The following is a 14,161-nucleotide window of genomic DNA, read 5'->3' on the forward strand; positions in this document are numbered from 1 at the left end:
TTGAACAGACTCAATGTTACAGTGTTTATGTAAAAAATACAGCCGTATAGTGCTGTGACATCCACATGTGGGCCTAATCAAATACTAGGCCAGTGCCTTTAAATATGTGATACTGATAGCCTAACACTTAACATTAAAAAATGAAAATGTTGAGTCTCATTCTCATGAGAAACTTGATGGTTGAATCTCATCAAAGGGTGAAAGTGTTGAAATCCTTCCTCTAATCAGTTTTCTGACACAAGGTTTTGTTCTGTACACAGTCTGTACATGTATCAGTTACTGAAAGCGGTCATTGTTTACAGACTACATCAATCTCTTCTTTGTAGTTGCATGCATGGACCAACCACCATACATAATATCACCCAAGAAAATACAGCTGTTGTTTGAGGAAGCAAGGAATGCAAGGGGTCAAGAGGCTATAACCCATACCCAGCCTCAGCAGTTGTTTCTACATCATAGACACAGAACACTTAGTACTGTTCTTATCTCAGTAAGGATGCTGCTAGTGCCTGCTGGAGCCCTGTCTGTCAGCCTGTAATGTGCCTCCTGGCACCCTGCCAGCTATACTCCCCAGACTTGTAATTGGCAAGGAAGGTACAGGGTTGCAAACTGAAAAGGGTGATGGGTTTGACTGCTGATAAAAGCTAGCTCCAAAAGTTGTTTTTGTAGAAAGGAAATATTCTACTGGGCATTGCTTTGACAAATTTGTGTAGGTTCTGAACATTGTTGGATGCGAAGAAGCAGTTTGGAAACTGTACTGTAAGGCAATTCATAATGATGATGGCATTGGTTTTGCATGTGCAGTCAAAACTGGTCGGGCTGACACAGCAATTTTGTTTCTGATAGACTAACATTGATACTGGTACGTAAACATACCAGAAATTTCAGGCTTTTGAAAACTCGGTATATTGCACATATTCAGATATGAAATCATCTAACAGTTACCAGCCTATTATATTTATACAAGCCTAATTATCAAAACACAAAGAAAACACAACAGCAACCAGTTTCGGGAAATCCTTTATCACATTTTTGTCAAATAGTTGCTGACCTCATCAGAATGGTAAGGATAAGTTAGGAATGATGGCACGTGATGTACAGTGTATTTATGATTGATTTTTATATTGATTAACTTCATTAAGTAATTATTTCTCATTTTGTCTTTTCTCATTCCAGGTCCAAGAGAAGATGGCTTCCGGCAACCCCCAAGGGGCGGGGGAGACAGCCCCCCGAGAGATCAAGGTTCTGGAGACGGCTGAGGACATCCAGCAACGTCGTGACGAGGTTTTGACCCGCTACGCCGCCTTCAAACAGGCGTGCAGTGACCGCAAGGCCCTGCTAGAGGACTCCCGGCGCTACCAGTACTTCAAGCGCGATGCAGATGAGCTGGAGAGCTGGATCCTGGAGAAGCTCCAGACTGCTTCCGATGAGAGCTACAAAGATCCCACCAACCTACAGGTGGGCATAACAGAAAAACTAGAATCCTGGTTTTAGGTCAGGAAGTGTAGTGGTTTAGCCAATTTTATACATGTACAACCATTCTTATTTTCTTATTCCAGTAAAATGTTTGCATCAACATCATATTTTCAATGGGATTCACAACTATTAATTATTTTGCCCCATTGGTAGGAAAATGTTTTTATTATATAATTACGTCAAAATGGTGAACTCCGGCGACATAAACATATTGCACTCTTGTCGGGATTGTACATTTTGCTGATCGAATTTTAATTAGAATGAAATTGGATGTTCCTCCTTGCATGTTATAGTTTAAACATTGGTTAGTATTATTTTCTAACAGATTTGTTGTTGAAAGACCCTGTTCTGGTGTGGAGACGAATTATTGTGATAGTATCTGAGTATAGTGCTTGCTAATTTACCTGAATGATGCGTTGTGCGTTGCAGGCTAAAATCCAAAAGCACCAGGCGTTTGAGGCAGAGGTTGCTGCCCACGCCAACGCCATCCAGGCGCTCGACCAGACCGGTAATGAGATGATTTCACAGCAGCACTTCGCCTCCGAGACCATCAAGGTAAGTAAACATCAAGGAATTTTGTAATGACATGACAGTGATTTGGTATTTTTTTTGCAAAAAAGTTACATCAGCTACAACAAGAAGACGGATGAGAAAATGTAATTTCAATAGTGGAACCCTTCTTTTGCCACCTTCAAAAATCTGAGAAAAGCACGTCTAACAGTGGAGGTAAATTGACAGAGGTTGTGAGGAAGGAGGGTTTTACATTGGGAGAGGTCGTCAAGGGGGGGTTCCACTGTACTGAATGATGGTACACTGGTAGTTTTACCCCCCGCGGGTTAGGGGGAAGAATTTACCCGTTGCTCCCCAGCATGTCGTAAAAGGCGACTAACGGATTCTGTTTCTCCTTTTACTCTTGTTAAGTGTTTCTTGTATAGAATATAGTCAATGTTTGTAAAGATTTTTGTCAAGCAGTATGTAAGAAATGTTAAGTCCTTTGTACTGGAAACTTGCATTCTCCCAGTAAGGTCATATATTGTACTACGTTGCAAGCCCCTGGAGCAAATGTTTGATTAGTGCTTTTGTGAACAAGAAACAATTGACAAGTGGCTCTATCCCATCTCTCCCCCCCCCCCCCCCCCCCTTTCCCCGTCGCGATATAACCTTCGTGGTTGAAAACGACGTTAAACACCAAATAAAGAAAGAAAGAACTGGTAGCTTTGGGTGCTTGGTATAATGTATGAGCTTGTAAATTCTTCATTGTAGTCATACACCTACACAGCTTTTTTAAATGAGATCGTTTTTTGTACTATTTGTGTGTGTTCATTTATGTGCACATCTATTTTTACATGTGTCACATTGTGTGCAAGTGTGCGTATAATTTTATGGTTTCATGTGTGTGGTTGCATATTATCAGTAAAATTTTGTTTTTCATGTCTGGATATTTGTGCTTGTTACAGGAGAGACTGGAAGAGCTGCACAGACTGTGGGCACTCCTGCTGTCCAAGCTAGCCGAGAAAGGAACTAAGCTGCAACAGGCACTGCGATTGGTGCAGTTCATGCGTGAATGTCGCGAGGTCATGTTCTGGATCGCCGACAAGGTTCGTATTATGTATAGATCAGTTTTGTAAATTATGCTCTGACCAAATTGTAACAGCTCATATTATTAACGATCGATGATTTGTGTTTTTATGATTTGGTTGGAGCATAGTTTCGGTGAACAAACTTTTTTCAAGTTCGTGTGCGTGTGTGTACAGCATTATTGTTTGAAGTTAGAGGGTTGGTTATCAGTAACTATTTAGAATATGTAATGGAAAATATTTGTATCCTTTTTGTGACCACTTTCATGTTGCCCGAATTGCTTTTCCTGGATTCATGATCAGCTTTAATTTCCTTGAGCATTTTTTTGTATTTTTATGTCAAAAGTAATTCATAAAGACAATGAAGCCTATGCCTATGATAGCGTGTGGATTGAAAGTACTGGTTATCAATTGTACTGTATCATTTTGGGGATGATTTGCAGGGGTGAGTTTTGGCGCTCGCCCCCGGCGACTTCAAATCGCGTGGGGCGGGTTCGAAATTCCTCTAAAATCGCCCGCCTGGCGAGTTCAAATTTCGCTGAAGCACAAAGTTGTTAGGCAACGTAGTCAATCGGAACGGCCGGCGAACAAATATCTCTGCGGGCGATCTCAAAATCTGTCACTTCTCTACTGCCCACTCAACCTTCCCCCACTTTCAGAAGGACTCAGGACTACCAACAATCAAGGCCAGACACATTGGCTAGACTGCTACCCCCCTCCGCCTCACTTGACCCGTGTCATCACCCCTCCAGTGCCACGAGCCGCTGGCGATTGCATCAGCAGTCAAAATAGTTAAAACCCCCTTCGTCCCCCCCTCTTTGCGCTATTCACTTCACCCCCTCTCTTATATCTTATCCTGCGCTGACCAATCCTTCAGAGACTTTCACATGTTGTAAAACAGTTTCCTCTCAGATAAAAACTCGGTCATTGACCCCGAGTAAGAAGGTCAGTGTCTCACAGGCAGCTGTGTTCAGATTGCAAGTACCGGTCATTGACCCAGGTCTCAAGGCCAACCAGCTTTTACAATGCATCTGCCTTTGATCTGACCGCCCATCCAGAGCAAACATATTCCCCCTAGCCCTCTGTATTTTTCCTTTGATGTGCCTGCTATGTACCACTGATCCAGTTTCTGGGAAATGTATAATTATGTCATTGACTGCAGGGATACTCATTGTGACCATTTTTTTTAAAAATATGTTAACACCAGCTTTGCTGACCAACTTAGTACAAGTAGTGACAGTACTACTGCTGTCAATTATTTCCCTTCAACTAAGGAAGTAAAAAAAAACAACCCGATCCACTATATGTGATAAAGAAGAAAAGACAGACCTTCAACAAAAGGACAAGGGATGCAACTCTGCTGAATCAAAAGCATAAAGATCACCTGTGAACAATTCTAGGATCAGGAAATCTGAACATCTGTTTGTTTTCATTAGGAAATAGAAATGAAATATAATGCTTTTGATTATTTATGACTTAAGCTGTGGTAAATTTGGCTGGTATGCAACTTTTATACTTCTGCTTGATCTAACAGTAATATTAATAACACAGACATAAAGAAAAAGAAACAAAACAAGAAAGCAACTTAGAATTTTTTTTTGTAGTCAGCTTTTTATACTTGGTTTTACACAACAAAAAACATAATTTAAATTAAAAAAAAATGCTGATTTACTCTTTTGTAGTGTGTGTTTATGTGGTAAGTAGAGTTCCATAGTAAATTACTTTGTAAATTGTGTGGTAGGGGGTACATAAAGGGGGTAACTTTTAGTGAGGTTTAGTGTGTGATTGTGTGACAGGGTGTGAATGTGGTTTTGATTTCTTGTTTCTTTGTGGCGGCTTTTATTTTAAATTCTTTATAAAAACAAGGTTAATTATCATTATATTAAAACATAGCACTTTAGTCATCAAGTTTTGTGTGTGTTTGTGGTAGTTATTAGTAGTGCAAATCCACATGTATGCATTATAAGTATGAATGTACGTCTTTTGTGTATGTGGTTAGCACGCGACGAGCCGCTGGGGCGGTTGTAAGAAATCCCGGCAGGTTGGGGGCCGGTTGGGATTTTGGGGGGCCGGTTCAATATTTGACTTACCGGCCCCCCTGGCCGGTAGCAAAAAAAGTTAAGGTACACCCCTGATTTGACAAGCAAACTTGACGGAACTTCTATGGTTTTTGCAGGAGGCTTTCGTGACGTCTGATGAATTTGGACAAGATCTGGAACATGTTGAAGTGCTCCAGAAGAAATTTGATGAGTTCCACAAGGTGAGTTCGTACTCTTGCCCAGAGTGTTATTTTGGATGGTGACGACAGTCACATTTACCAGTGGAAGGGAGCTAATACAGTATCAGTTTCAGACCTGCCTACTCTCCCGAAAAATTTGGGAGACTCCCGATTCATGTCTGTTACTTCCGACCTCCCGATTAGACTTTGAATTCTCCCGATTTCATCAATGAATCCTGTAAAAAAAACAAAAAAAACGAAATTTGTTCCGTGTTGTACATGGTTTGGGCTTTTAGACGCCTGGGCTGAGTACAGCTTCCGGTGCCGCCAAGCGTTTTTGCTTCGGCTGTTATGATTGGTTTACTCAGATACAACGACCAATCGCTAAGCTTGACTTGCGAAGCTCTGTTGACGCGGATTGTCGCGATGGCGGGTAAAGAAGCTGAGAAACGTCTGCATGAGACAGACGACGAATCGACAGCACCATTTGAGCATCAGCAGAAAGTGAAATCGAAGAAATACATGCAGAAGTGGAAAGACGAGTACTATAAGTTGGAAAACATGGAGAAGTCTACGAAAGCCCCCCATTTTGCTCATTGCGGCGTTTGAAGTGAAGTTGGTTTTTACTGTTCAAGCAATTTTGATTTTTATTGTTCATATATTGGTATTGAATTCCTTACGTTTGTTCTCACCTGCACCAATCAGTATTACTTTTTCTTCTCTGTGAAATATGGCCCTGTTGAGAGTAAATGTATTCATTTTGAATCCAAGAGCTGGCAAAATAAATCTAGTCATATATTTCTTGAATGACCTTGTTTTCATCTGTATGAATTGGGTTTTCCTGGAGTGAAAAGTCACTAAAATATGTTCACATATTTTATCTGCCTGTCCCATGCTGTCTTTTTCAAGCCATTGCTTAATACATACACTTGATGTAGATGTGATTACAACTGCCAGGCCAGTCATATGAGCTGTCTTCTCAAAGAAAACCAAGCTCTGTTATAGTTTTATTGTACTTTTCATAGCTTTTCAAAAAGGCATATCCCATTTATTTGGTGTTAGGAAAGGCCTCAAAATACACTTTATAAATCCTTAAAACCATTTTCGGTCGGGGGGCTTCGCCCCCCTGAACCCCCCACCAGGGCGTTGCCCCTGGACCCCACCGGGGCCTTGGCGGCCCCTGGACCCCGGCCAGCTTTGGAGGATCTCCCTAATTTACCTTTGGGAGGGTAGGCAGGTCTGCAGTTTTTGCAGACTTGGTGTTACACTGCCTTTCACCCTTTTAGTCTAGTGCCTGATATTTCTGTCAGTTTTACATTACAATTTTAAATTTGCGACAAAGATATGACTTATTTATTTGAGAAAGAAAAAAAATGGAAATATGGTACATGAAATATTTCAGGTTAAAAATGGATGAAATAGTGGAGAGAACAGAATATCATTTTCAGAATGCTTAAAACATTTTTACCTCTTCAAAATTTTTTTTAGATCTAGTTGTTGTTGCTTTGAGAAAGGGAAAAATTCATAAAAAAAAGTATTTCACATGAAATATTTGAGGTAAACAGAAAGTAAAACTAGAGAATAATAAATAATAATGGACTCTTATTAACCCTTACGCTACTTTACGTATACTGTCTCCTGGTTGTCACGTCATATGTCGCGCTACTGGCTCAGTCTGTTTGGTCGGTTCCGATTACCTCCCATGGATGCAAAAACCTATATGACCGTTTTCTTTATTTTTCTCTCTGTTAATTCACCAGTGGCTATGTAACATGTGTTACAGAATTGCACCAGTGTAAGGGTTAATTGCCCCTTCTCCCAAGAGTTCACGGCGATGTACAATAGCAAAATAATCGCGCAACCACACACACAAAACACACACACACACACACACACACACACACACACACACACACACAAGACAATTTTATTTCCTTACAGCTGATAACATTTTTCTCTTAGTAACATTTTTCTTGCCCCATTCCTAGGACATTCAAAACCATGAAGACCAAGTGTCAGAGGTCAACACTCTGGCCGAACAGCTGGTCAGCGACGGTCACCCCGACGAGGATACCATCCGTCAGAAACAGGAGGAGGTCAATGAAGCCTGGAAACGTCTCAAGAATCTCTCCCTTCTGCGCCAGGAGCGTCTCTACGGCGCCCATGAGATTCAGAGATTTAACCGGTGAGATTGGAGATGATGAAAACATTTTGGGAGGTTTATTTGTGAAAGGTTGTTCCATCTGTTTCAGGGTTGACCAGGCGGTATTGTGTAAAGCTCCTGTGATTGTGAGATAGACACCGGATAATTTTGGGGAAGGTTTAGATGTGAAAGAAACCATCACTCTTTTGGCAGGGGTTGGTGAATAGTGCAGTGAGACATTTAATTGATAGAGTTGCAGTGACGATGATTGTTTTGCTTTAAGGAGATTTTCATTTTGTTGTGCGGTGAAGACCCCACCCATTGCTATACTGGAAGTGAGCCAGTTGGCATTTTTTGAGTCACTTGAGAAAAAGTGACTCTATGTAATCGGTCAGTGTTAGTCTGTCCGGCCGGCCGGCCGTCCGGCCGGCCGTCCGTAGACACCACCTTAACGTTGGACTTTTCTCGGAAACTATCAAAGCGATCGGGCTCATATTTTGTTTAGTCGTGACCTCCAATGACCTCTACACTTTAACGATGGTTTCGTTGACCTTTGACCTTTTTCAAGGTCACAGGTCAGCGTCAAAGGAAAAATTAGACATTTTATATCTTTGACAAAGTTCATCGGATGTGATTGAAACTTTGTAGGATTATTCTTTACATCAAAGTATTTACATCTGTAGCCTTTTACGAACGTTATCAGAAAAACAAGGGAGATAACTAGCCTTTTCTGTTCGGCAACACACAACTTAACGTTGGGCTTTTCTCGGAAACTATAAAAGTGACCGGGCTCAAATTTTATGTGAACGTGACTCATTGTGTTGTGAATAGCAATTTCTTCCTGTCCATCTGATGCCTCATATAATATTCAGAACTGCGAAAGTGACTCGATCGAGCGTTTGCTCTTCTTGTTGTTTAGTTTAATATCAGGAGGTGTAAGTTGTGAAAATGTAGTATAAGTAACTACAGTATCTGTACAAGAAACATTTTTGATAATATCTGCCAAGTCCAGTTTCAATATAACTAACCTGTGAGATGAAGGTGTTAAATAGTTTCAAGGAATTTTTTTCTCTCAACATTACCCTGTAGCATGATGACGACCTAAGTGGTGTTAATTAGACCTGAACTTGGTTGTAAATTATTTTATTTATCTGTATTAGGGACGCTGACGAGACCATCGCCTGGATTCAGGAGAAGGACGCAGTGCTGTCGACAGACGACTATGGCCGTGACCTTGCCAGCGTGCAGACCCTGCAACGCAAACACGAGGGTGTGGAGCGCGACCTTGCTGCTCTGGAGGAGAAGGTAAACTACACCTAGACACGCAGATGCCGGCTCATTCATGACTTCCGTTATAAATGGCTCAAAACACAAAATAATTTCATGAATAGAAGTTTCAAGAGAACTTGGACCTATGGGTCTGTGAAAGTGAACAAACAGCATACACAACAAACATTAATAACTGGTAGATCTATCTATAAGAAGAAGAAAAAACTTTGCATCTGGCTAGATCCGTGTAAGGTGTTACGGATTTTTGAGTCACTTGAGAAAAAGTGACTCTATGTAATCGGTCAGTGTTAGTCTGTCCGGCCGGCCGTCCGGCCGGCCGTCCGTAGACACCACCTTAACGTTGGACTTTTCTCGGAAACTATCAAAGCGATCGGGCTCATATTTTGTTTAGTCGTGACCTCCAATGACCTCTACACTTTAACGATGGTTTCGTTGACCTTTGACCTTTTTCAAGGTCACAGGTCAGCGTCAAAGGAAAAATTAGACATTTTATATCTTTGACAAAGTTCATCGGATGTGATTGAAACTTTGTAGGATTATTCTTTACATCAAAGTATTTACATCTGTAGCCTTTTACGAACGTTATCAGAAAAACAAGGGAGATAACTAGCCTTTTCTGTTCGGCAACACACAACTTAACGTTGGGCTTTTCTCGGAAACTATAAAAGTGACCGGGCTCAAATTTTATGTGAACGTGACTCATTGTGTTGTGAATAGCAATTTCTTCCTGTCCATCTGATGCCTCATATAATATTCAGAACTGCGAAAGTGACTCGATCGAGCGTTTGCTCTTCTTGTTTCTCTCGGCTGAGGGTTCCCAGCATTCTCCAGTATGGAGTTCAGGCGTCTGATTGCTTTGTCAGGATGGAGGTCTTGGAAGGTTGTGTAGGGTGAGAAGAAACCCAGCCTCGCAGCCTGCATTGATACAGAAACTTGAGTTCAGGCATTTGATTGCTTTGTCAGGATGGAGGTCTTGGGAGGTTGTGTGGGATGAGCAGAAACCCAGCCTCGCAGCCTGCATTGATACAGAAACTGAGTTCAGGCGTCTCATTGCTTTGTCAGGATGGAGGTCTTGGGAGGTTGTGCGGGATGAGCAGAAACCCAGCCTCGCAGCCTGCATTGATACAGAAACTGAGTTCAGGCGTCTCATTGCTTTGTCAGGATGGAGGTCTTGGGAGGTTGTGCGGGATGAGCAGAAACCCAGCCTCGCAGCCTGCATTGATACAGAAACTGAGTTCAGGCGTCTGATTGCTTTGTCAGGATGGAGGTCTTGGGAGGTTGTGTGGGATGAGCAGAAACCCAGCCTCGCAGCCTGCATTGATACAGAAACTGAGTTCAGGCGTCTGATTGCTTTGTCAGGATGGAGGTCTTGGGAGGTTGTGCGGGATGAGCAGAAACCCAGCCTCGCAGCCTGCATTGATACAGAAACTGAGTTCAGGCGTCTGATTGCTTTGTCAGGATGGAGGTCTTGGGAGGTTGTGTGGGATGAGCAGAAACCCAGCCTCACAGCCTGCATTGATACAGAAACTGAGTTCAGGCGTCTGATTGCTTTGTCAGGATGGAGGTCTTGGGAGGTTGTGTGGGATGAGCAGAAACCCAGCCTCGCAGCCTGCATTGATACAGAAACTGAGTTCAGGCGTCTGATTGCTTTGTCAGGATGGAGGTCTTGGGAGGTTGTGCGGGATGAGCAGAAACCCAGCCTCGCAGCCTGCATTGATACAGAAACTGAGTTCAGGCGTCTGATTGCTTTGTCAGGATGGAGGTCTTGGGAGGTTGTGTGGGATGAGCAGAAACCCAGCCTCACAGCCTGCATTGATACAGAAACTGAGTTCAGGCGTCTGATTGCTTTGTCAGGATGGAGGTCTTGGGAGGTTGTGTGGGATGAGCAGAAACCCAGCCTCGCAGCCTGCATTGATACAGAAACTGAGTTCAGGCGTCTGATTGCTTTGTCAGGATGGAGGTCTTGGGAGGTTGTGCGGGATGAGAAGAAACCCAACCTCGCAGCCTGCATTGATACAGAAACTGAGTTCAGGGTCCGGTAATATGTAGCTAGTCATCGGTCGGCTGACCGTGAAACTGACGGTGGGTCGACGTTGAACCGCAAAAGTCAGTAATATGAGCGCGAACAACTGCCGGTCCAACTGAAAACAGTCGCCCGACTGCGGTTGGGCTTACAGGCACCTTTTTCGGTCGATCGACCGCAGTGTCTCTACTTGTTTTAACTTTCTGAGCGTGTTTTTAATCCAAACATATCATATCTATATGTTTTTAGAATCAGGAACCGACAAGGAATAAGATGAAAATGTTTTTAAATTGATTCCGATAATTTAATTTTGATAATAATTTTTTTATATTTAATTTTCAGAGCTTGTTTTTAATTCAAATATAACATATTTATATGTTTTTGGAATCAGCAAATGATGGAGAATAAGATGAACGTAAATTTGGATCGTTTTCTAAAAACAATATTTTTTTTACATTTTTCAGATTTTTAATGATCAAATTTTCTCACCCTGTCCTTTACCACCCAAAAAAAAAATAAAAAATTTGAGTTTGGAAAAAAAAAGTTTAGGGTCGGCGCCGAAATTTAGATACCGGTACCGCCAAAACAGGACCGATGTTTACATCGGAAGTTGTAATGTTCTAAAAATACCACTGAGCGGCTGACTGTCTAGTCAGCCGACTGTCAGTGCTACCGCGCTGCACATATTACCCGTCAAAACACGGCCGGTCAGCAGACTGCAGTCAACTGACTTGACAGTCAGTCGACTGTGGTTGCTCGACCGTCCAAAATACGCTGTTCATATTACCGGCCCCAGGAGTGGGTGGGTGGTAATGGACTAGGGGGTTGCGGGAAGAGTGAAAAACATGTTGATAAGATCTACGAACTTACCTTTAAAAAGTTGATAATATTTCTGGTGGCTCATGAAGGAAAGAAACATGTCAGCTCAAATTGCATCATTATCATGGGTGGGATTCTTCCGGTATGTGCCGGAAATCCGGATTCGATTATGGCCTTTTTTTCTTTCTTTTTCTTTTTTCGGTTAAGGATTCATGACATTTTTCAGTCCCACCCATGATTATTCAATATAATCACTTCTCTCTCTCTCTCTCTGTGCAGGTGAACGCCCTGAGCCAGGAGTCTGTGAGACTTCAAGGCACCCACCCGGAGCAGGGCGAGCAGATCAGCGGCAAGCAGCAAGAGATGGAGCACAACTGGGAGCAACTGAGGAACAAGGTCAGTCAGCATTTCACAGTGCTACCCTCTCTTAATTAAGACTACAGTGGAACCCCCCTTTTAAGACCCCTCAACTTAAGACTCCCCCCTCTTTTTTAGACCTGATTTTCTGACATTTTTGGAGGTCTTAAAAGGGGGTTCCACTGTACCATAAATCTGAAAAAAAAATCAGGTACAGGGAGACAACCCATAAACATGCAAATAAATTCTACATCTGTTGACCGAATTACTTCATATTTGGTGTGCATTAACTTCAGCTTATGTATCACCCGTCCAACTATGTGGCAAGTTTGTAGGACAAATGGTCTGACTTTTGTGCTGTTTTGATAAAAAAAAATCTATATTTATGGTAAATTTATGGATGTTATGAACAGAAGACCTGAAAAGGCAAAGTCTTAAAGGGGGGAAATGTAGAGGTATATTTCTTTCCTTAAGATGTTTTAAAGGTACACTTGTATTTTATCTATCAATGTAGCTAACCAAAACAGCTGCTATAGCTAATGAAACCTATTTTCTGTAATTGCACAGGCGTCTGACCGCAAGTCCCGTCTGGACGACTCCTACTACCTACACCGCTTCCTGGCTGACTTCCGCGACCTTGTGTCGTGGATCAGCGACATGAAGGCCATCATCTCGGCCGACGAGCTGGCCAAGGACGTGGCCGGTGCTGAGGCTCTACTGGAGAGACACCAAGAGCACAAGGTAATTGTAATTCAGACATGAGATTTTCACGTTTATTTACGATTTTTATGTTTATTTACCATTTTTATGTTTGATTTTTAAGTTTATTTATGATTTTTATGTTTATTTATGATTTGCCGTATACTTCAAAATCTCAGAAACAAAGGGAAGTAAGGGCCCTAAATGCGCAATGTGCAATAGAGTAAGTGAGAGTTATGTGGAACTAGACTCCTGGCACCTGAGAAATTTAGAGCATATATTTCAAAGCCCCAGCTGTAGGGGTTTTGTACTTATCTTAGTCATAATCAGCACAACTTATTTTTTTTTATGTTAGTCAAAATCAGCACAAGGAAGTAGGTGCTTAACACTTTCTACCCCACCTATGTTGACCAAGTTTGTTTTAGCCGAGCACAGCTGCAGCAGGTCACTCAGAATCGTAGTAACTATGTATCAACACGCTGGAATGCAGGCGTTAGATGGACGTTACAGGAAGTGACTGAAGCTAACAGTCTGAGCGGATATATCCATACCAGATCAGATAGAGCCCTATGAGTCGGTACGGATATATCCGTACCTGAGAGACAATGAGTTAACACAGCTTGAAGATTATTGAGAACATTAGTTGTGATAACCATGGTAGGATGAATAATATCTTCTTCTGATTTGTTAGAGGTAGTGTGGAAGGATCTCATAATCCCATGCTGTTGCTCCAGGGAGTGAAAACTCACAACCATATGCCTTGACTGTAAGATGATGAATAAGTAGATAAGCTACAAAACTGCTGTTGTTTTCAAAGTTAATGGGTCTGGTCTCGGGCTTACAGGGGGGAGGGGCTTTGGCAATGAATTTTTTTTTTAGCACTAACTGCTGGACATAGCTCGATACTGATGTCAAAAAAAGGAGACCCAAACTTCCTCCTTTCATCAGTGCAGATTTCCACTGTCATACATTAAAATTGTTCCTTTACTTTGTGCAGGGCGAGATTGACGCGCGTGAGGACAGCTTTGTGTCATGTGACGAGGCCGGAGAACGTTTGGTCAACTCCAACCACTACGCTGCTGACGAAGTCCGCGAGAAGGTAGGACTGACCACCATTTTGATTGACTTTCTGATGCAGCAGAGTGAATGAGTGAATTCTTACTGGATGATTTTTTTGTGAGGTGTTAAACTGATTGTACTCGAAGCTCTCAAATTTCAAACCAGTCTTTTAAACCCATCATGATGTGAGATTAGGACTCTGTTCCACAATGTTAATATTTTGAAACAGTACTAGAGGCAATTGAAACTGCATATGAGCTGACGTGAGAAAGAATCAACATTGACAGCAAAGATTAAAGCCACACACTTGGTCCTGGAGCAACAGACCCTGTAACAGTGGAAGGCCACAGAGCTAAATTGAGCATGGTCAGGGACACCACATGCAGTCCAGACAACAACAAAAACAGAGCTACATCTATTGAGTCTGCTTACCACCCTATATTGGCCTTTTAACATAGGGGGTTTTAACTTGGAAAGGAGCAGAACAATCATGAACATTT

At 42.1% G+C, this 14,161-nt stretch overlaps 1 protein-coding gene across 8 annotated transcripts in view; it reads left to right on the top strand.

Moving 5' to 3' along the window:
* LOC138949369 (spectrin alpha chain-like) overlaps nucleotides 1–14,161 on the top strand; it is a 90,524-nt gene that overhangs the window by 9,013 nt on the left and 67,350 nt on the right. For all 8 annotated transcript variants that reach the window (XM_070321180.1, XM_070321179.1, XM_070321182.1 and 5 more), the window contains exons 2-10: nucleotides 1,177–1,458; nucleotides 1,906–2,031; nucleotides 2,934–3,074; nucleotides 5,230–5,313; nucleotides 7,260–7,456; nucleotides 8,575–8,719; nucleotides 11,826–11,942; nucleotides 12,471–12,644; nucleotides 13,600–13,701. In XM_070321180.1, the coding sequence (XP_070177281.1) occupies nucleotides 1,189–1,458; nucleotides 1,906–2,031; nucleotides 2,934–3,074; nucleotides 5,230–5,313; nucleotides 7,260–7,456; nucleotides 8,575–8,719; nucleotides 11,826–11,942; nucleotides 12,471–12,644; nucleotides 13,600–13,701 (1,356 nt within the window). In that variant the 5' untranslated portion in view covers nucleotides 1,177–1,188. The remainder of the gene's footprint in view (nucleotides 1–1,176; nucleotides 1,459–1,905; nucleotides 2,032–2,933; nucleotides 3,075–5,229; nucleotides 5,314–7,259; nucleotides 7,457–8,574; nucleotides 8,720–11,825; nucleotides 11,943–12,470; nucleotides 12,645–13,599; nucleotides 13,702–14,161) is intronic.

This window comes from Littorina saxatilis, linkage group LG15 (assembly GCF_037325665.1).
Source record: "Littorina saxatilis isolate snail1 linkage group LG15, US_GU_Lsax_2.0, whole genome shotgun sequence".
Lineage (NCBI taxonomy): Eukaryota > Metazoa > Mollusca > Gastropoda > Littorinimorpha > Littorinidae > Littorina > Littorina saxatilis.